This window comes from Lutra lutra, chromosome 1, assembly GCF_902655055.1.
Source record: "Lutra lutra chromosome 1, mLutLut1.2, whole genome shotgun sequence".
NCBI lineage: Eukaryota > Metazoa > Chordata > Mammalia > Carnivora > Mustelidae > Lutra > Lutra lutra.
Window position 1 is genome coordinate 136366103 of NC_062278.1, and position 21850 is coordinate 136387952.

The 21850-nt window shown below is 39.9% G+C and overlaps 1 protein-coding gene across 7 annotated transcripts in view; it reads right to left on the reverse strand.

Moving 5' to 3' along the window:
• TBC1D5 (TBC1 domain family member 5) overlaps window positions 1-21850 on the reverse strand; it is a 560004-nt gene that overhangs the window by 51905 nt on the left and 486249 nt on the right. For 6 of the 7 annotated variants that reach the window (XM_047737636.1, XM_047737648.1, XM_047737657.1 and 3 more), the window contains 3 exons: window positions 14600-14868; window positions 10275-10340; window positions 3227-3390 (listed from right to left, as the gene is read on the reverse strand). In XM_047737636.1, coding sequence (XP_047593592.1) covers window positions 3227-3390; window positions 10275-10340; window positions 14600-14868 — 499 coding nt within the window. The remainder of the gene's footprint in view (window positions 1-3226; window positions 3391-10274; window positions 10341-14599; window positions 14869-21850) is intronic. The other variant, XM_047737665.1, reaches the window with a different exon arrangement.

Consider the following 21850-nt stretch of genomic DNA (forward strand, 5'->3'; position numbering starts at 1 on the left):
ATATAACAGGTCTACATAGAGAGTTTGACTTAACTCTGTTTCTATTTTATTTCTATTTTTGCCTGACTTCTCAGTTTTAAGTTACAGTTATCACCATAAAGAAAAGTAATTAATTGGTGTTGTAGACTAATCCATATGCCGCCAAAACATGATAGAATGCAAATGAAACAGGTCTCCATATGCCTTTTTCATTTGTTATTCCTTACTCTGGCTTTTCCTAGACATGTTCTTTGTACAGGCAGACATCTCTTCTAATTTATTACATTCTGTTTTTGTTGTGATTTTTAGTTATTATTTTTAATCTATGTTATATATATAACCCTTTGAAGAGTCAAATGGTTCTATAAGGCCTGTTATGAAAAACACTTCACACAGCCCCGCCCTCCACTTCCTGCTTTCCAGAAGGAACCACTTTCAATTCTTTCACCCATTTTTTTTTCATCTCACTATCTCTAGCTTATAGTGCTCCCTCTTTACTTGTTCTAGAGACAACTACACTTAATTTTCACTGTGGAAGATAAAGGTTTAAGTTTATTGGCCACTACCACCTGCTCACCCTCTTCCCCATGCAAACACACAGTTCCCACACCCGACCTTCTCCAAATAATTTTATCATGATTTTTTAAAAAAGAGATTTTATTTATTCATTTATTTGAGAGAGAGAGAATCTGAAACAGACTCTCTGCTGAGTGCCGAGCCTGGCAAGGGGCTCGATCCTACGACCAAGAGATCATGACCTGAGCCGAAACCAAGAGCTGGATGCTCAGCTACCTGAGTCATCCTCACCATGATGCCCCCCACCCAACCATGATTTTGATTAGATTAACAGTTAATAGGCTTTTATTATAACATCTATGTAAATTCTAGTCAGGGCTCAGTTATAAGGCTTATTATAATCTTTCTTCCCTTCTCTGATACTCTGTTTTTTCTTTGGAGTTATAAACTGTCCTGTTTTTCAATGGCTTAGTTTCTATAAAGTTATCATTAATTCAAACCCAAACTCACCCCTAGTTTAAATCTCTTAACTTGTTCAAATATATTACTTGTTCTCCAAATAGCATCTTTTTGGAGAAAACTTTCTAGAACCTTCTGCCTTGCTCCAACTTGGGCTGGCCTGCTGTTTTCTAGACCTGCTACACAGCTGTGCTCTATTTAGTTTTGGATTCTCCCCATATTATCATTCTGGAGAATCTTTTTGTCTAGTTCTGGATAATCTATTTCCTTGTTCTCAGGTATTGCTCACTCTTATTGTATGTCCTTATTTTCGTAGACCACATCCTCCAGTGGATTCTGAGAATGGGGGCATGGGAAAAACATTTTTGAATCCTGAATATCTGAAAGTGGCTTAATTCTAATCTCACACTTAATTATTTGACCAGGTAGTGAATCAAAGACATAAGTAATTTTCTCTTAGAACTTTAGGGGCGCCTGGGTGGCTCAGTGGGTTAAGCCTCTGCCTTTGGCTCAGGTCATGATCTCAGGGTCACGGGACTGAGTCCCGCATCAGGCTCTCTGCTCAGTGGGGAGCCTGCTTGCCCCCCTCTCTCTCTGCCTACTTATGGTTTCTCTCTGTCAAATAAATAAAATCTTAAAAAAAAAAAAAGAACTTTAAAGGTATTCCTCACTGCCTTGCTTCTGGTATTCCTATGAGCGATTTTTAGCTATTTTAATTCCTGATCCTTTGATGAAAATCTTTCTTTTCCCTCAACTCTACAAATTTGGAGGATATCTCTTTGTTCTCAGAGTTCCTACCTTTCACAGTGATGTATCTTGGTGTGGGTTTATTTCTACTTCTGTGGGACTTTCTAGGACTTTTTCAATCTGAAAACTCAGGACTTTCATTAGTGGAACATTTAATTAGTTGTATTTTTGATTATGTCCTTTCTTTCATTTTCTCTGTTCTCTCTTTCTGGAACATCTACTTTTCAGGTTTTGAGTGTCTTAGGATGGTTCTCTAATTTTCTTCTATTTGTCTCCATTACTTTCCATTTCTGCCTTGTATTTTGTTTTCTTGGGGACAGTTCCTCAATTTTATCAATTCCAACTCTTCTACTAAGCTTTACATTCCAGATATCATATTTTAATTTCTAATAGCTATTGTTGTTCTCTGAATAAATGTTTTCTTTTTTTTTCCCCTGAACCTTTCTTCCCCTATATAAACTGTTTTCTCCCAGTTAGTTTTTTCTATTTGCTTTTGGCGGGCTTTAACAGATGCTCTCTTCAAGTATCTGGTGATCCCTGGCTGTCTTACTCATGTAAAGCAGCGTGAACTAAAAGCTAAGAGAAAGTTCCGTGTGTGGACAGAGTTGTGCAGGGTGGGTTTACTCTAATGTGAACTGGCTGTTTCTCTGGAGAACACCTAACGTCAGCACATTTTGTGTTTTTAAATATTTATAACTTTTATCTAGAAAAAACTCTTTTCATTTCTTCCCTGAAGGGACGACAAAATGGTATTCTGGGAAGCAAGTGGGGTTAAGTCTGGGGATCTCAGATTCAGTATTTAAATGTATTCATCATTCCTCTTCTGGTAGAGCGTACTCAAATGTGCCTGACCTCGTTCAGTCCAGAGACATTCTGTTTTACACTTTCCAGAGGAGTCAACCTCCAGTCTTCTACCAGAGTGGGAAATGGAATCCTCTTGCTTTTTTTTTCTTCTGTTTTAATTCCGGTACGATTAGCACACAGTGTTAAGTTTCAGGTGTGATACCGTGATTCAGCACTTCCATTCATCACTCCGCGCTCCTCACAAGTGCCCTCCTAACGGAGGACCTTAGAGAGCAGCTATCAGTTTACCACCATTTAAAAGTAATTTGCATAAAACTTTTTAAAACAAATGGTAAAAAAATTACTTTTCAAGAAATAAAATAAAACTGAAAAAACACTGTGGTTTGTTTTATACAGGTCTTAATCTATTATTTGGTATAATGTTACTTGCTACAATTTAGAAAAAAACACAGGCTTTGACAAAAAAGCATTTGCAGAGGAAGAAAGGATGGAGATCTGGAATTCAACTCATTATTTAAACCGATGCTGCTTTTTTCTCCCAGTGCGATGCAGACTGGCCTTAAACTATTATTAACTTATAATAATAAAAGTAAAATATTTTGATGAAATTGTTTTAATTTATAAAAGACCTTTATAAAACTCAGTACTAAAGAGGTTTTAACAAATGCAATACTCTAGAGGAAGATGAAGGATAAAAGAAAAAGTGTCCTTAAATACTTACAGATTCTTTTCTGCCCATAGTTTTGCTGTGTGAGCGGGAACGCGAGATGTTGCTAAAAAAGGAATCCTTTTTAGTAGCAGATGAAGGTGGGGAGCCAGTGAATTCTCTTCCTCCAGGCAAACTTTCCGTGCTTGGGGATGAACTGATGGTTTTAGAACTTTGTCCTGTAGGAAAAAATTAAGAGGCAATAATGAAACACTAGGCTTTTTCACAAAGTTACATTAGTCACTGTCTTTAATAAAGGATCAATTATTATACTTCTTTGTTCACACTGTCAACATAAGGACACTGTGGAGTTATTAAAATGCATGCATTTTTATGTATCAGAAGAGCTGCCAGTTTTTAAAAACACGAAGTACCGCTATACTTTTCCACATGTAATTTATGCTACGATAGTCACATACAGAAAATTGAAAAGTTCTAATTTTTAGACATCGCAGGTTAGAGAGATGGATTTCCCCTCACTAAAGGAATCATCCTTAGGGACAGAAATCAGAAATTATTATACTGTACTTTATACCATTAATATTAAAAAATCTAAATTCTTCAGCAGTTTTTCGAAAGAGCGTCTTTCCTTTTCACTAACTGTGCAACAGATACATGGCTCCCCTCCAGCTATGGGAGAAGCATCTGAAAAATGGGACAAGGTGTTGGCTCACAGGGCCTCTCTCTAGGCTGATTCTTACATCAGAGTGGGTGCATCTGTGACCCCGTCATCTGTTAGTTTGCTTTAGCAAATGACCTTTTCAGAGATAACACTAAGTTCAGCTCCTATCAGAATCTATCTCTGAATTATCAAGTCCCAAATTAGTGGTAGTATTGGAAAGGTTTTGATTGGCCTATATCTCACAGAAAACCCCTGCTCCAAATACATTTTCCCCCTTCAATTACAGAACTAGTTTACTAACATTTTTGTTCTCTTTGGGAACCCCAAACATTGAGACCTTAAGAAATGGAGTCACCAGAACATGTCCCCCAAGGAAATGAGGGGGTCTTCCATCTGGACATCTGAAGGAAAAGCCTAGGCACCAGGAGGAGTCTTGCCTTGAGACAGAAGAAAGGACTATCAGACTTTCCTGCCCTTTCCATGCCTTGTACACACAGAAGGGGACAACACTGGTATGGCACACTGGGCAAATGGATGAGACAGTCCATGGCCCAGGCCTCCCCTGGACAGCTCCCGAGGTGAGCAGTCAGTATTCTTAATAAGCTTGTAGCCTGGAAGCTGTGCAGTGGTTCTGAAGCTCTCTATAAACCTTTTAAAGTTTTTAACCAATAGGAATAACATTAATCATTTCTTTGTTGCATTAAAACGGAAAGCCTATTGTCAGAGGTATGTTCTTCAATATATTGCTGTGGTGCCCTGCCCAAGTTCCCCCCTCAGGGCCAAGGCATTTCTTCTCCCAGCCGCTGGGAGTGTTGGCTGATGATGGTTCTTAGGAATTTCTCTTTGGAAACAGCCCTTAGCTAAAGAGAGTTGCTCTCTCTAAGGTCTTGTCCCTCCCAGGGGATTAGCTCTAATCTAGTGACTGGTTGGGGGAAGAGGATAAAGGCTGGTCTTCTTGCCTCAAGATGGGTGACTCCAAAGGGCCAGCCCAGCCCCAGAAGTTCCAGCTTTGCAAAGCAGCTCAACTCCTCCCTCAGCTCGACACTGCTCCTTTCAGTCCCTAGATGCTGACCTGGACGGCACGGCACACACCGCCCCCTCCCCCAAAGCTTCCTGCCCATAAATCTTTGTCTCACAGTTTATTTCTCAGAAATCCTGACTCATGACAATTATTGAGAATTATTTTAGATTGCAGGCATTTTTAAATATACTAAATAAAGACCAAATTCTTAGGCCACCACCGGCACGCACATTTTCTGTCACTCATAACCAAACACCAGGGGACAAGCCCCATGCAGATGGAGCTTATGAAATGCCTACAGAAACTCTGCTGAGCACTAAGGATGAGGGATGACTGCAACAGGAGCTCTTAAGGGCTCCTAAAAATAGCAGTGCAAGGGAAATACAGACTGGTATGCACACTAACGAGCCTGCAATCCCAGGTGATAAAAGCAAACACGGGTGTAAACAACGGGACTCTGGAAACACAGAAGAGGGAGTCTCTGGCCAGTCTCAGGCCATGAGAGGTATGTGTGCCATCTTAAAGCCTGAAGAGCAGGTGGTGGTGGTAGGAGTGGGGGTGGAGGCAGTGGCTCAGGAAGGGTCATTTTTGGCAGAAAACACAGTATTTATCAAGGCAACCGGTAAATACTACTGGGAGCATCTAGTTCTGGCAGAGCCTGACCAAACCCGTTGGGCTTCCTGCCATCCATATATAATTGAAAATGACACCAATACTAGTGTCCCACAGAGTGCTTCCCTTTTTTTTTTTTTTTTTAAAGATCTTATTTATTTGACAGACAGAGATCACAAGTAGGCAGAGAGAGGAGGAAGCAGGCTCCCTGCTGAGCATAGAGCCTGATGCAGGGCTTGATCCCAGGACCCTGAGATCATGACCTGAGCGGAAGGCAGAGGCTTTAACCCACTGAGCCACCCAGGGTCCCCGAGTGCTTCTTTTTCATTTGATAATTATTTCACTGGTTTTCTGGGGCAAGAAGAATCAAATAAATCCTTTCTAGAAGTTGCTGGTACCCTACATGCGAGTTTATTTTCCCTCTTGGTCATCCAGCCCTAGGGAGAGAAGGGCGAGAGGGAAGAGGAGGCTCTAAAGAGGGCCAGGGAGCTCAATGACTGCACTTTGTTCTCAGGCTTGTCAGCAGATGATGGGAGTCACTACAGATTTGAAGGAGGAAAGCAGCACGAGAATTACAGGAGCTTGGTTGAGTAAGGCAATCTCCTGTACCTGCCCACACAAGAGATTATAAGGGCTGAACCTAAGGCTGTTTACAAGGCAGAATTCCTCAAACTGGTACCTGCTGGGTCTGATACACCTAAGCTTGAGTCTAAGCCCAGTGGCTACCTAGCCGTGGGGCCCTGAACAATTCACTGAACCTCCATCAGCTACGGTTCTCATCTGTAAGTGAGATGTCTACTTCTTACACGCCTTGTACCCCGAGTGGGTAACAGGCATGAAAGGCTCAGTGTGGCTGAGCACTTCAGAGAATGAGGCACACATAAACCATGACTAGCACAGCGGTGACTCCCAAATCTAGAGCAGGGCGTTTAACATGCAGTACTGCGGGTTGCAGATTTGCTAGTCTTCCTCCCTCTTAGGACCATTCTTATGTTGGCTGCTCCTCCCACAGACTTCAGTGAACCAGCTCTAAGCAGAGGATGACCAAACAGGCCACACACATGAGACTGCCTAGCAGGACGGCGGGCGTCCAGGACCTGCTCTAGGGTTCTGCCTATGAAGATGCGTGTCCTGGCGTGAGCTGCCCCTGCATGGAAGCGGGAGCTTTTTCTGAAGTGCACAGAGGTGCCATTTGGACTCAGTATGGATGTGTCTAGGTATATTAAATCTTGCGTCTTCTTTTCCTCTCTGAAACATCCAATGAAAGTTTTGTGTCCTAAGTGCTATGTGTCAGTGGAGGTCCTTGTCAAGAGCCCAAGCTGACTGAATGAGCGTCCCAGGCCTCATGAAGAGCCCTCACTACAGAAGAGCTGGGAGGGACAAAAGGGGGAAATGGAGAAAATATTTCTTGAGCACCATCATGTTTTTGTGATTTTGCTCTCATGAAACTCCAGGGGAAGTAAGTGCTGGCACTGGGAGGGGAGGTGGTATTCCTACATGGACAGGCAGAACCCCTGTAAACTGGAGACCAGCCGGAGGAACTGGACACGGGACACCCAACGGCAAAATGTTCACATGGCTAGGAAGCCTGGGGGTCTTTGGTGGGAGGGCATAGCTCAGAAGAGCCAAAAGGGAAAGACCTGGGAAGCCCACTACTGTGGCCACGGAAAGGGGATCACCTTGACTTTACTCAAGTGACCCAGGAGGGAATGAGATATGTGTGGCTCCTATCTGGTGACATTTTGTCACCTCACAGACTTGAATGACAGACAGCAAGACGACTGATGTTTACACATTAAAAACACACATTGTAGTGTCACAGGACAGGGAGCGGAAGCAGGTTGCACCTGGAGCCCCTGCAGCAGACCTGCTCTAGTTGACCACAGTCTAAGTCTAAGCACTGCTGGATATGCCCACATGCAAACATGTGGTTATAGGATATCGGGAGTAATGCTTAAGAAAAGGAAAGACAGGGGTGTTGAGCTGACTGTTTCATTATTTGATTCTGAAAACCAGAGGTAGTTGGAAAACAACACCACCAACAACAAACACCTACTAGTGCCACCCTTATCACCACCACCCGAACAGAGAGCACTTTTGAGTCCTTATAGGGGGACAGGGGCTGTGGAAACTTCTAATGATTCACCCTGAACCAGCTGCTCTTTTTTTTTCTTCCCAGATAAGAGGGTGTGTAAGCTCCCTAAGTCATCCAGGAAGGCAGTGACAGAGGCAGAATTCAAACCCAGACCCAACTCCAGAGCCCATGGTGGGGAAAGCTGTACCCCCTCCTCCCCTGGTAAGGGCTATGCCAGGTGGGCTGTGGCCCATGTGACCTCAAGTTGAAGAAAAATGGAATGAGGTCTAAATATCTCTTGAAAAAAGTTTCTGGGGTAGCCAGGCAATTTCCAAAAATAATTTTCAGTAAGCTCTTTGAGTTAAGTCTTGACAAACAAATTCTCCCATGGTACATATTTTGATGCAACCTGCACTGAGAGATGTAAAATGGAACTTTCCAATAATTTTGCAAACACTATTTATTGACTTAAATTATGGGAATTCATTTTATAGTCAGTGTTTTTCTTCAAAAACATAAGAAAGCCCAAGCAATCATGGTTTAAAGGCAAAGATACAAATATAAAATCTCATGAAACATACAATCAAAGAATCACTGGAAGTGTTAATATTTACTTCATTTCTTGAATATACTCCATTACTTTGAAAAAAGATACTTGGGAAAGTCTAAATGATTGTTTTATTTCCTTTGTAGGTGTATCTACTCTTAAAATATTATATAGGAGACTATAACAGGCATGGTATCTCTGACGAAGCTCTCCAACTTCTCATATTACTGATCCTATTACCTAGATTGTTAGAAAGTTTTTTGTTGCTACCACTATTTTGGTTGGCTTCTACTTCCCCTTGCTTTTTGATACTCTGCAGGAAGTGTGTTGAGGAACACACAAGGTGACTTCTCCAAATCAGGGTTGGCATTGTCTCATTTTCTTACCATTGTTGTCACAATCGTCATCACAGACTGAAAGCTTTTTCTTTGGGCTTCATATCTCACAAAGCAGCTGGGGCCTCCCCTACCAGGCTGACACAGTCTCTGTCAGAGAACAGCACGCAGGAGGAATTCTGAACTGGGTATCCAGAAAAAGAGCTGGTTCCTGACTGCGGCCGCTTGCCTGCGTCATCTAACGCACAGGCTGATGCCCAAGCAACCCGGTAAAGCCACAGGGAAAGCCAAGAGACAGTGAGAACAGAGTTTGGCACACAGTAAGCACTGAGCAAATACTTGCTGAATAAATGAGTAAGATGATTCTACCTCTATGACACAAATGATCTGAACAAAATGATATACCCCCCCCCCTTTAGGATGCTATTCAAAAAGCAAACTGTTGGGCGCCTGGGTGGCTCAGTGGGTTAAAGCCACTGCCTTCGGCTCGGGTCATGTTCCCGGGGTCCTGGGATCGAGTCCCGCATCGGGCTCTCTGCTCGGCGGGGAGCCTGCTTCCCTCTCTCTCTCTCTCTCTGCCTGCCTCTGTCTACTGTGATCTCTCTCTGTCAAATAAATAAATAAAATCTTAAAAAAAAAAAAAAAAGCAAACTGTTGCTGTGGCTCCAGTCTGTAGGAAAAAATGGACGGAGCAATAGCATAGAAACAAAAGTTGGACAACCTTTAACTCTCTTTCCATAGGTATAAACTGAGATTCCACAGCAAAAGATCTACTTTTCAGTAAACTAACTTTAAAAAGTTAGCAAACTAACTTTGGGATATCAAAACACTTGTTAAAAAGTTGCCAGCTGGTGGGGGGGGTACTCAGATTTATTATTTTTTTTAAGATTTTTTAATTTGTTTGAGCAGGGGGAGGGGCAAGGGGAGTGGGAGAAGCAGACTTCCTGCTGAGCAGGGAGCCTGAAGTGGGGCTTGATCCCAGGGCCAGGACCTCCCATGATCATGACTTGAGCCGAAGGCAGACGCTTAACCGACTCAGCCACCTACGCACCCCTGAATGGGAGATTCTTAAAGTTAGTCTAGGCTTTCCCTTAATACAGAAATCCTTTTTATAGCATATTTTATCTAAAAAATGATTTAATAAAAAGATTAATGCAATAATTTCAATATTTACACATTTAAATATTCCACTGGAGAAGCTAAATGTAAATTACTATTATGTTGTATTCCTGAAAAAAACCTTTTTTCTAGATTTTGAACAAAAGGCTATGGTATTTAAATGTGCTCTTTTTATTTTAAATCATTGCCAGTTACTACACAGAGATTTATCACACTGGACTTTGATTCTGTTAATAAGATTTATGATACAAAGCCTGTACTTAAACAATTATTTCAAAGTCCAGTTATAATTCTTTCAGGTAAAACACAGTATTTCTGGCTAACACATGTAAAAATATGCATCCAACAGCAAATAAGTCATTTACTCTCAGAAATGATCTGTTAAATGCTTGCACAAGGCACCTATGCAACAAAAAGAACACCTTAGTGTGACCTTCCAAATGAAGCATAGTGTTAAAATAACCACAAAATATAGAGTGACCATATTTTGCAAGAAAAGAGGCCGGTGCAAACTTCATAGAAAACCCACACACAGCCAGATTTGGCATCACCAAGGTATGACAGGAGAGGGGACTTTTGTTCTGAACAACAGTGCCACTCAGTGGCTGAACAATGGTAGTGAACTGATCAACAGTATGAATGGAGGGTGGGCAAAAAGAAAAATGGAATTTTGGAGTAGGCAATGATAAGACTGCGGGCAAAGAGATATACTACGTTGCCATGGTAACTGTACCTTGGAGGTCAGTTAGAGTCTGGACAGGAACAGAAACCTGAGCATCGCTTCCTGTAACTACATCGCCTGGATTTCATAAGAAAAAATAATTAGATTTCATAAAAAGGAAAAAAAAATCAACTTTACTTTTTTTATAATACTTTTATATCAATCTAGTTACTTAAAGTACAGTAAAACAAAATACAATCTCAGAAAAATTAATATAAAGTATTTTTAAAGGCAATAATTTTTAAAAAGTGTTCCCTGAAAAGCTTCTGTGCATGTTTTTGTTCAAGAAAAACAACAACAACAACAAATTGCCCCTAGTCTAAAGCAGAGGAAAACTTGAATGATCAAAAGATTTTGCTGAAATTTCATTAAGCTAGAAACAGTAGTGTGATATAATACTTTCTTAATTTAAAAAAATTCTTAATCCAAAAGTAAGTTATATGCATTTATTAAGAAGTAGGCATTCTTTTGAAGTTGATTTCCTCCTGTAACAGAAATTATTTTTAACTAAACTTGAATCCAATTTCTTCAGTGATATGATAAATACCTAAACAAGCTCTAATTTCACATTAAGTATTGAAAAGATTTCATAAGTTACCACATGTACTTAAAATGTCAACATGTAAAAATAAATCTGTGAACTGCACAGCCTTTAAACTTGATATACTTATTATAGGCAAGATTTCATTCACAAATTGGACCTATGGGAAATGCTCAAAATAAAGAAGTGTTTGACTTCAAAGGAAATGGGGAGAAAGTACAGGAAAGAAAGGAAAACGAGCACAAGAGGTACTTCTGTGAAGAACCTGAGGTATACTCCCATTGAGAAGGAAGACTCTGTGGTTCTCTGACATCCTTCCTGGATGACCAAGTTCAACACTAGGCACAGTCACTGTCAACAGTATCAGCCTCTCGGCATCTGAAGGCCTAAGCTATGTTGAAGTTAATGAACTAAAAACCAAGCCTTCTTAAAAGACACCGGATTTTCCATGTTTGATAATGTAGGACTAACAGACTTTCTTCCCCTGTAGCTTTTATACAACAGTAAAAAAAATCAATTTTTGAATTATGTAACATACCCTCAGTGCCTTGACTACTTACTACAATTGTAACTGACAGCACAGACAGCTCATCTGGAAATTATTGGGTTGTAATCATATCGTCCCCATCAATTAACAGTACATACATTTTGAGATATATAGATCTATCTTTATATCCTGTAACTGAAATAAAATCTATAAATAGGTAAACACTCGAAACAGCAATAAGCAGCTTTTAGCAGAATTTATCAGGTCCTGAATTTTCATAATATAGTTAACTCTCTGTTCACTGATAAATGGAGTGTCTATTTTCTATCTATTTGAAGGAGATTTTCAATTCTATGCTTGCTACTCATTTTTCTCTGCTGCTTTTGGATCACCTATTAGTGTATATTTAGAGGCTGAAAACTCATTTTAATATTAAATACCATCAGAAAGTTATGGAGGAACATTTGTGCTCCCTCTTCTTTCTTTCACGACCCTGCTCCCAATGCACATTCAAAGTAGTTTGCATTTCCAGCAAAATATATGTGAATTTTGGATTTTCTATATAACCGTTCGCCTACATAAGCACAAATCATCAAGAGTTAACTAACCTATGAAGACTGTAAGCATTTTCATTTTTAGAAACAACCATTTTTCAAAGCAAATTTCAAATTCTCCAGCAGAGTACACTAAAAGGGCTAATTCGTTCCCCCTCCTCAAAGGCACCAAGTAGAAGACCGTTCTGAGATAGTTTGAAGCCTTATTCCAACACAAGCCTCCTGATGCAGACTGTGCTCACCATCTCTGGGATCAGAGGACACACCTGCAGACTTGTCACTGTCACAGCACAGCAGGATACTTGTGAGAAACACCAGCATAAAGAACCAATGCTGGAGAAGTACTTTTCCTTGTAGAGGGAGTTAACAAATACATCTTGATAGCTGTTTGGAGCCAGGAGGCTCCCCCGGGGAGCAGTCCAAACCTCTCACTTCAGGGTGCGGAAGCAAGTGGTCAGAAGGCTTTAGGACTGTGCTTACAGTTCATTTCACGGGTGAGTCAATGAGACCTCCACTGGCTTCTACGGGCATCAACTGCTCTCTCTGTGTTTTACTGTTTCATTCACACCTTTATGCAGGGAGGGGCAGTAGCAGGAATATTTATCTTTGAGATGAAGGTAGACGAGCTTTTCATGATTGACATGAGAAGAAAGAGAGATAAAAAGAAGAGCTGCCAAACAAGGAGACTCTCTCTCAGCCCAGGGATCAGTTACAAAATGCCCTAGCGATACTCATGTTCCAAATACTTTGCTTAAGTGCTCTGCCGTCTCCTTACAACTGGGGACTTCGTTTTCATCAATTGTTCCATCCTCATGCACTTCCTTTCTCACTTACTGTGATATTAATACTTGACATTTCCTTAGAGATACAACTTTATACTTCTACAGTCATTTGGCTTGGTTCCTCAGAAAATTTAAGCTACAGCATTAAGAGATTCTCTGACTCATTTGCCTGCCATCAGTTAGAATTACTACTGACTATGGCTTGTTATCAAAGCAATATTGAAATCATATTTGGTTAGAACAATAAAACAGTACAATTAAGAAATATATAAAATAACATTCATTTCCATTCTGAAAGTGGGCATGTCTCCTGGCATTAAAATACATTTACAATGTGTTAATGATCTGAAGTCCTCTTTTCTTTAAATCATGTGTGATAACTCTACATTAAGAAGAAAAGAATGTAGTTTTAAACGAGATAATCTTATGCAAGGCAACCGGAATATTCTAATAGAAACTAACTATGTAGAGTCTAATACTTCATCTAGGCAATGACAGATAACACCAGGTAATGGGAGAATAAACATATACTCATTATTGAATAATACTCATTATTTTGTGCCATTGGGGAATAAAATTTAAGTTTAAGTTTACCAGTGGAAATGTCAACAATTTAAGATTTTTAATAATTTTGGATGAATCTTTTTTTTTTTTTTTAATATTTTATTTATTTGACAGACAGAGATCACGAGTAGGCAGAGAGGCAGGCAGAGAGAGAGGAGGAAGCAGGCTCCCTGCTGAGCAGAAAGCCTGATGCGGGGCTCGATCCCAGGACCCTAAGATCATGACCTGAGCTGAAAGCAGAGGCTTAACCCACTGAGCCACTCAGGTGCCACTGGATGAATCTTCTTAAGCAGAGTATATGGAATGTGGCTTAAGGTCTTTGTACTGATCCAAGGGTACACGATTGTTCTCAAAACCAGCTCCTGAACATGGCTCCTGAACAAGGGAACCCTTTAAGACGTGAATGAGGCATGGCTCAGGATATTCGTCCTGACACTAAATGGCCACAGACTCTGTCCTTTGTGAGGTCTCAGGGCTGAATTTTGTAGATTTTCTGCCATCATGTTTCTATTTCCTGCTTCTATATAGCATAGATAGCAGAGTCCCACCACTAAAAATAAATGCAGCTGTTTCTAATCTGCTATGAATAGGGGTACTTAATACAGAGCTCTCTGTAAATCGTGGAAAATAAGAGCACACAGGTTCTCAGTAAGAACCTGAAGGGCTGTCTTATAAGTAAAGTTCACACAGGAGATGATGCACAGAAAAGCCATGACACAGAAAATGCACTTGCGTGAGGCCGGGGCCACTCTCTGCCAAGCGAGCGGTGCCCCAGCTCATCGGAGGACAGCTCGGGACGACGTGGTCTCCCGAGTTTCCTCTGCTCTGACATTCCACGGCCCTAAGTCCCGGTGTGTGGACTCACTCACTCTGGCTGCTCGCGGTTCTGTTTAGCTTTGCTCTCCCTGTTAAGGGTCTGGCTGGTCTTCCTCAGGGGTAAAGCAGCTCGATGCCTGGCTGCGAGCCCCACGCTTCCGCCAGTACCAACCACATGGAGGAATGTTACTGACTGTTGGAACTTCCTGTTTCCCATTCTCTCCTCCAGCCAGGAGCACCAGGACACAATGTTAGCAATATCAGAGTGGACTGCTTTCAAGTTCTGCGTTGTGACAGTTCACGCTACAACCTGGGGGCATCCATGGGACTCAGGAGTATACAGTATAGTCCTAAGCATAGAGGACACGCATGTGAAAGAAATACCTTAACAAACCACCTCATAACGTGCTCCTGTTAAGAACAATATGGTATCTGATATTGCAACTTAAAAAGGATCTAATATAATTGATTGTTTACAATTAAATATTGTATTAATTTCTATTTCTAGGAGGGTGGTTCCTCATAGGCAGGTGAGGAAATCCCAGGCTACATTGTAAGTGTTTTCTTCAGATTTATTGGTATTTTTTCCTTACCTTTGTTCAATTGCACGGGCATGCTCTCCGATTTCATCAGTCGCTGCTGCTGCTGCTGCTGCTGCTGCTGCTGCAAATGTTGCCTGGGGACCTCTGCTAAGGTCCTGACAGGAACCACAGCAGCAGAAAAGCTGCCACTACCACCTGCTGGTACAGGGCCACCCGCACTGCCTGGGGCAGTCATTGCTGGAGAAATCAACTTTCTTCCAAAATTGATCAGGCTATTAGAGACTTTATTTATATTCAGGGGAGCACCTTTGGCATTGGTCCTGTAAAAAAAAAAAAAATAGGTGGAAAAACATCACTTAAGTTAGAGGACAACGCTATTTCACATATTCCATTGGTATAAAGATATTTTAACTGCTTTGAAAAAGGCCATTTACTAGATCAGCTATAAGAAGTAAGAACTTAAGTGATCACAGAATAATAATACAATAAGATTCTTCAAGAGGTGGTGTATGGAAAAAGGTCTTTGAACTTTTCATTCACTCATTCATTCATTCATTCATTCAACAAATGGGACCTATGTTGTGTTAACACTGTGCTAGGTTCTGGGGATACAATCGTCCAGGACATAGTTCCCCTCTTGGAGTTTCCAGTCTAGTAGGGGAGAAATATATAACTGCATTAATAAAGTAAGGTTAAAACCTGTGATGAGGGCTCTAAAGAAGAGGTACAGGGCTGGGCAAGCCTTGGGGTACTCACAGAATGTAGCACCTATGAAACAAAGTGGATAGCAGACTTCCCACAAGCCCTGATGTGTGGGTATTGGGCCACATTTAATCTGACTTTGAAATATAAATGTGTCTGAGTCACAAAATAAATTCAGTAAGAGTTATATAGAATTGCCTACTACCTGAGAATTGCAATCCACCTTCACCACCCTGACCAGCCCTGGCTGTCCAAATCTTCCTTCTCCACTGCCCTGCTTTACTTTTTTTTTTTTTCCTTATTTATTTGAAAGAGAGAAAGAGAGAGCACAAGCAGGGTCGGAGGGAAGGGAGAATGGGGAGGGAGAAGCAGAAACCCTGCTGAGCAGAGAGCCTGATGCAGGGCTCTGTCCTAGGACCCCAGGATCATGACCTAAGCCAAAAGCAGACACTTAACTGAGTCACCTAGGTAACCCCCTCGCCCCCCATTCTACTTTTCTTGGTGGCACCTTGCATCATCTGACATGCTATTTTACTTGATTGGTTATTATTTGTCCATCTCCTCCAATCCCTGTTTAAACAAAAGTTTCACAAAGACAAGGATTGTCTCTCTACTATATCGCCATTGCCTAGCATATAACAGATGTTTTATAAATATTTGTTAAAAGGCACCTACCTGTAGTCTAAGTTTTTCCACCTTTACCATAACGAGTCCCTGTTCCTAGACATGGCCAGCTTCTCTATTTGTGGTCTGGATCCCATCCTCTGATCTTTTGAAATTGTTGCTCCTGCACTTCCCTCTCTTGAATCATCATGTTCTCCTTATGTGTCATTCCCATTAACATACAACCATGGTGTGTGTGTGTATGTGTGACTGTGAGCTTGTGCACGCACACATATGCACACACCCACTTGAACTTATCCTTGACCCCTTGAACCTCCTTTCTACTTACTGTTCCTACTTTTCCTCCTCCTCACAATGTATTTTTTCAAAAAGCCGTCTTACATGCTACTTCTGCTTCTTTGGTCCTAAGCCTACTACAATCTGGTTGTGGCCTCCTGGCCATTGCTCAGAAACCTCTCCTCTCCATCCCCAATCATCTCCATGCTGCAAAGCTGACAGGTCACTCTTATTTTATCCTCCCCTCAGTGGCAGCGAACTCCCTAAGCACCCCTCCACTCACACTTCCTCACTTGGCTGCCATGGTTTGCCAGCATCTGTGTTACAACTCTCCAGCAAACAGAGGACACCAAGTAAACATTTGTTAACTGAATACCTACTGAATGACTACCTCCCAGATGATTCATAATCTTGAAGTATCTCAGGGATATTATCTTGAAGACCAATTATGATTATAAATTATTTTAGTTGAAGGAGGTAGTCCAATTCCAGGACAATACCAATGTTTGTATTTTTATTACCCCAATCATTAATAGAAGCTAATTTTCTCTCATTTTGCTTTTTTTTTTCCCCCAGAGAAGTAGGAAAATGAAAATCAAGTTTGAGGGATGCATTTACTTGATTGGAGTTAACTCAAATTTTACTATCATTTCCTTCTCTCAGATCTACCTGGCAGCTCTTATGTAGTAATTCTCCTACATTTTATATAACAGCTGTATCCTTGGCACTGCTAGATATAGCTTGAAGACAGAACTGATCCATAGTTCTATAATAAAAAGAAAACTGTGCTTCTTCCTTTCATAAAGTTTTTCTCTAATGGTACTAGCTAATATTATGGGCTAGGTATTGGAGACTTACATTACGTTGGAGATAGGACAAATCAAATTTAAAACCTGGAATTCAGCTTTATGAGGGAAAGATCTATTCATTTACAACTCAATGAAATGTGAAAAAATCATTTTGCAAATGATTCTTTTTGCACCGGGTTTTATTTTTAAAGAACTTTAAATGTCCTTCCAAAAATTATTGAAAATAACGTTTCTTAATGGAGATAAGGATATATAGTGATTATGCACCACTTACTTCCAGTTTCCAGCTGCTTCCTAATGAAGTACAGCATTCTCAATTTACAAACACTACAGCTTGCCACAGAGAAGGCACTCAATCCATGTTTATTGAAAAAAGAATGAATGAAATGAAAAGAACTCATAAATTGTGGATTAAGTAAGGCATTCACCTCTGGCACTGTATTCTACTCAGCAGCTTGCACACATTCCCATTTCTTGTGCATGGCAGTAGGAAGAAGAGCTATCATGACACTGAAGTTCTACTGCATTTTAGTTTTGCTTGTTTGCAAGTCAAGATTCATAATTCACAGATATGAAGAAGTTATAATGTTGTTACCCTTTTTTATAAACAAAAATGTACTAGTCAAATTCCCACACTGCCAGTTGTAAAATTTATATGTTGATAAAAGTACTAAGAAACTGCTAGAGCATTATCAAGAGAATATGGTTAATGCATCTTCATTACTACTAATAACCACAAAAAACATATAGATCAAGCTCATGCCGCGCAATTTTTCATCCAAATTGCTCTTAAAAGGGGATGAACACTGTTTTCCTTTTTTGAATATTTTTTGTTTTCAACCAACTTTCCCCCTCATCTGCTACCCATTGCTTCCAGAAGAACATTTTCTTTTCAAAACAACCATTGAAGGTGATGTTACATCTTTCAGATATAAACAACTGTAAACCACAGACTTCTAGGTAAAGCACCCTATCCACAGTCTGTTTGTTTTGCAGGATGACAATTTTTTGGCCAAAGGTAGCTAACACAGATATTAAATATCAGTAGCAGCATTCTTTACAAGAAATCCTCGTCAATTTGCAACGATTATTACTGGCTGTGACGTACACTATTAAGTCATGTGTGTTAAATTGACGAAAATTAATGCAGTTGTCAGAGACTTGATGGACATCGAGTACTGGGTTGGACTAACAATGAAGTGCAATGTGTCAACAGTGTTGAAATAAATAGTAAGAGTAGTTAAGACATTAAGCAAACCTAATGAGTAACTGGTTTTGTATAATCAAATTCTTTCATTATTACTGTCTAATAAATACTATTATTAAATAACAAAATAGTACCATATAGGAGGGACTGTTTTGAAATTGTTGCCAACACCCTACTTTTGGCACAAACTCATTTAGGAGGTTAAAAGAGTAGCAATGGGGCATTTTTCTTAAGATTCAAGATTCCTTAAAACACCTGTATCAAAACCCAACCTGGCTTCACTGTTGGGCCCCTTTGGATCAGTTTCTAAAATTCTAAAAATGGGTGGCTCTTGCTGCCTCTTCCTACCCACTTGAGCTCTGGAAGCCTGGCTTTCTAATGCATACTCCACTGAAAGAGCTTCTAGTGTTTCCAATGCCTTCTTAACTGCCAGAGTCATGAGCTGCTTTCATTCAACTTCTAAAATTTTTCTAAAGCTTAAAAAAAACAAAAACAAAAACAAAAAAGCCCTAACTAAAATCATTATCACATGATCACCTCTGTAAAGCTCTCCACAACAGTAGAGATTTTCCTTTCCTGTTATCCAAACTTTGGCACAACCCCAGGCTTTTTCTTTTCTATCTAAGGATTTATTTTTTAAGTCTGATATTAAGTGTCTGATATTTGTTTATTTCACTCCTTCTGTGATAAAATTTTGTTACATGCTTGTTTATATTTTTGTCAAAGAGTTTTCAATTTATCTGTACTTATTCTTCTCTATACTCTAATTTATATTTTCCTTGTTATTTCCTTTCTTTTGTTCCCCAAGGTTGAATGGTTGGTTTATTCATTCATTCACCCACTCATTCACTTATTCATTCCCTCTCTTTCCTAATAAGAGAATTTAAAGCTATATATTTGCCTCTGATTATAGCAATAGCATCAAAGTTTTCCCCATACATTTTCTAAATAGTCCATTGGCTCAATTATTACTTAGATACATTTTAAAGTTTCAGATGGTTGGTTTTGTTTATGTTTAAATGTAACACCCACTTTGTTTTATTGAATAAAAACAGAAATATCAGAAGAATGGAAGTGGAGGAGAATGTTCTAATTTCTCAAAAGGATTGTAGAAACCACCAACTGGAAAACAGACTGGCTTATTCAAATTTTTTTTTACTAATTACTTAGAAATGGTTGTAGTTTATTACAAGTAGCTGTATGGTTCACTAAAAACAAGTCATTCTAAGACAACTTTATTTCTTATCTGAAGTATTAAAGTCTGTTAGATTTATCAAGTTATGTCAGTGCCAGTGGGATCTAATGGAGGATAAACGTGTGCTCAGTTATAGTTGGGGAGCTATACCTCAGGTATATTGCTGAATGTTCTAGCATCCACCAAGGACTTCTGGTGATGACAACTGTCTTCACACTTGGTTCACAGACCTGCTCTGCTCACAGTCCATTTTTTAAGGTCATAATCTTCCTTCCATCAGTGAGCTGCACAGGTGGGGAGAGTTGCATAGCTATTCTCTGGATTAACTTTCCTTATCTTTAAACAAAGAGGCTGAATTATATGATATTTTGGGTCCCTTTTAGATAGAAAATTCTCTAATTTTGTGACTAAGGAAAGAAAACATGCACCTATTGAATTTGAGATACCCAATCTATCAGATAAAAGAATCAAAATTTAAAATACTCTCAACAGGCTAGCACAAGAAATGAATTAAACAGATAAAATCTAACAAAGAGAAATAAAATCTTAGCACTTAGGTTAAACCTTTTTACAACTGGGCATTACACACAGAATAGAGAGGTGGATTAACATGAGTTCATATTAAAAAACAAACAGACTCCCAAACATTAATGTCTTAGTTTGGTCTATAAGGCTAATACAAGCCCAGAGGAAAGCTGCTATAGAAAAGTAAGATTCTTAGCCTGAACTAATAATAAATGAGTGAACTTTTAGTTTCCAGTCTGGCATGTAAGAAGCTTGGAAGTTTCTGCTCTTTCCTAAAACCAGAAAAAATTGAACAAATTGAAACAAAACAAAACAAAGCAAAAACAAATTTTTCTTAGATCCATAAGAGAAGTGAGGTCATAGGCAAACTGCTGTCCCCAGATCAGACAGACTGACAGATGACCACAGAGAATCAGGCTTGACTAGAGCAGAAACCCACAGGAAGCAGAGCTGGAGTACGGAAATGTGAAATGCAACTGCCCAGTTATTAGGGGCTAAGAGTGAATCAGCTGGACAGATTAAAAATTCCAAGGGGCCCGGTCACACAGGGGGCACCCACACTTCTGAGTTTTACCTCTTGGAGCTCTACCAGAGTGCTGTGGTGAATATGAGAGAAAAAATGTATGTACAACAGGTGGAATGGAAAGGAACCATTTTGAAATACACCTGAGCGTTCTGTTTTTCTTAACATTGTCTGCCCTCAGGAGAAACTATTTAACCAAAGTCTAACCTGCTGAGGTTTTATCAGAGCCTAACTGACCTGAGGGAAGGGAAACACCCAACCTCAAACCCCTCTAGCCACCCTGTCCCACCTAAGTTGGGGAAGGTGGATAAGAGGCATGTGTGATGTTCATAGTCTGAAGGTGCTGGCTCGTGAAAGGCCTGAGACCTATTCATAGGACTACAGAATGCTTCCTCTCCTCACACACCTTATCACTATATCACTGTAAGTCTATTCACAGCAGTTCCTTTTACCCACTACATCATACCCAACTATCAGAAAAAAAAAATCACAAGACTTACTAAAGAAAATAAAAAGACACAGTTTGAAGCAACAGAGCAAGCATCAGAACCAGACTCAGAAATAGCAGGGATGCTGGAATTACCAGACTGGGAATTTAAAACAACTATGATTAAAATGTGAGGGTTCTAATAGATAAGTAGACAGCATGCATGAACAGATGGGAAATGTAAGCAGAGAAAAGAAAGTTCTGAGAAAGAAAAAGAAAAGAAATAATGGAGATAAAAAGTACTGTATAACAGAAATGAAGAATGTCTTTGCTAGGCTTATTAGCAGACAATCTACAGCTGAGGAAAAAGACTATCCCACTTCTGAGGTTGAGGATTTTTTAACAGACATTCCCCAAACTGAAAAGCAAACACAAAAATGACAGAAAAATACTAGAACAGAATATCCAAGAACTGTGGGACAATTATAAAAGGTGTAGTGTATGCATACTGGGAATACCAGAGAAGAAGAGGGAGAGAAAGTAATATCTGAAATAATTACAATTGAGAACCTCCCCCAAATTAGTGTCAGACACCAAACCACACACCCAGAAAGCTCAGAGAACCCATGCAGGGTAAATGCCCCCCAAAGTATACTTCATCATATCATTTTTAAACTTCAGGAAATCACAGATTAAGACATAAATCCTGGAAGAAACCAGAAGAAAAAAAATCTTACCTATGCAAGAGTAAAGATAAGCACCTTCTTAGAAACCATGCATACAAGAAGAGAGTGGAGTATTTAAATACTCAGAGAAAAACCCCACCAACCTAGAATTCTGTACCCTGCGAAATTTCCCTTCAAAAGTAAATATGGTACCTGTATATAGAAAATATGTATTACTGTTAATAGTAAATAAACATATGACTAGAAATACTAGGTGAGTGCCTACATCACAGAAGCTAACTGTATAGCTACAGCAGACAGCTTTTGGTGAGGCATTAATTTCTGGCAG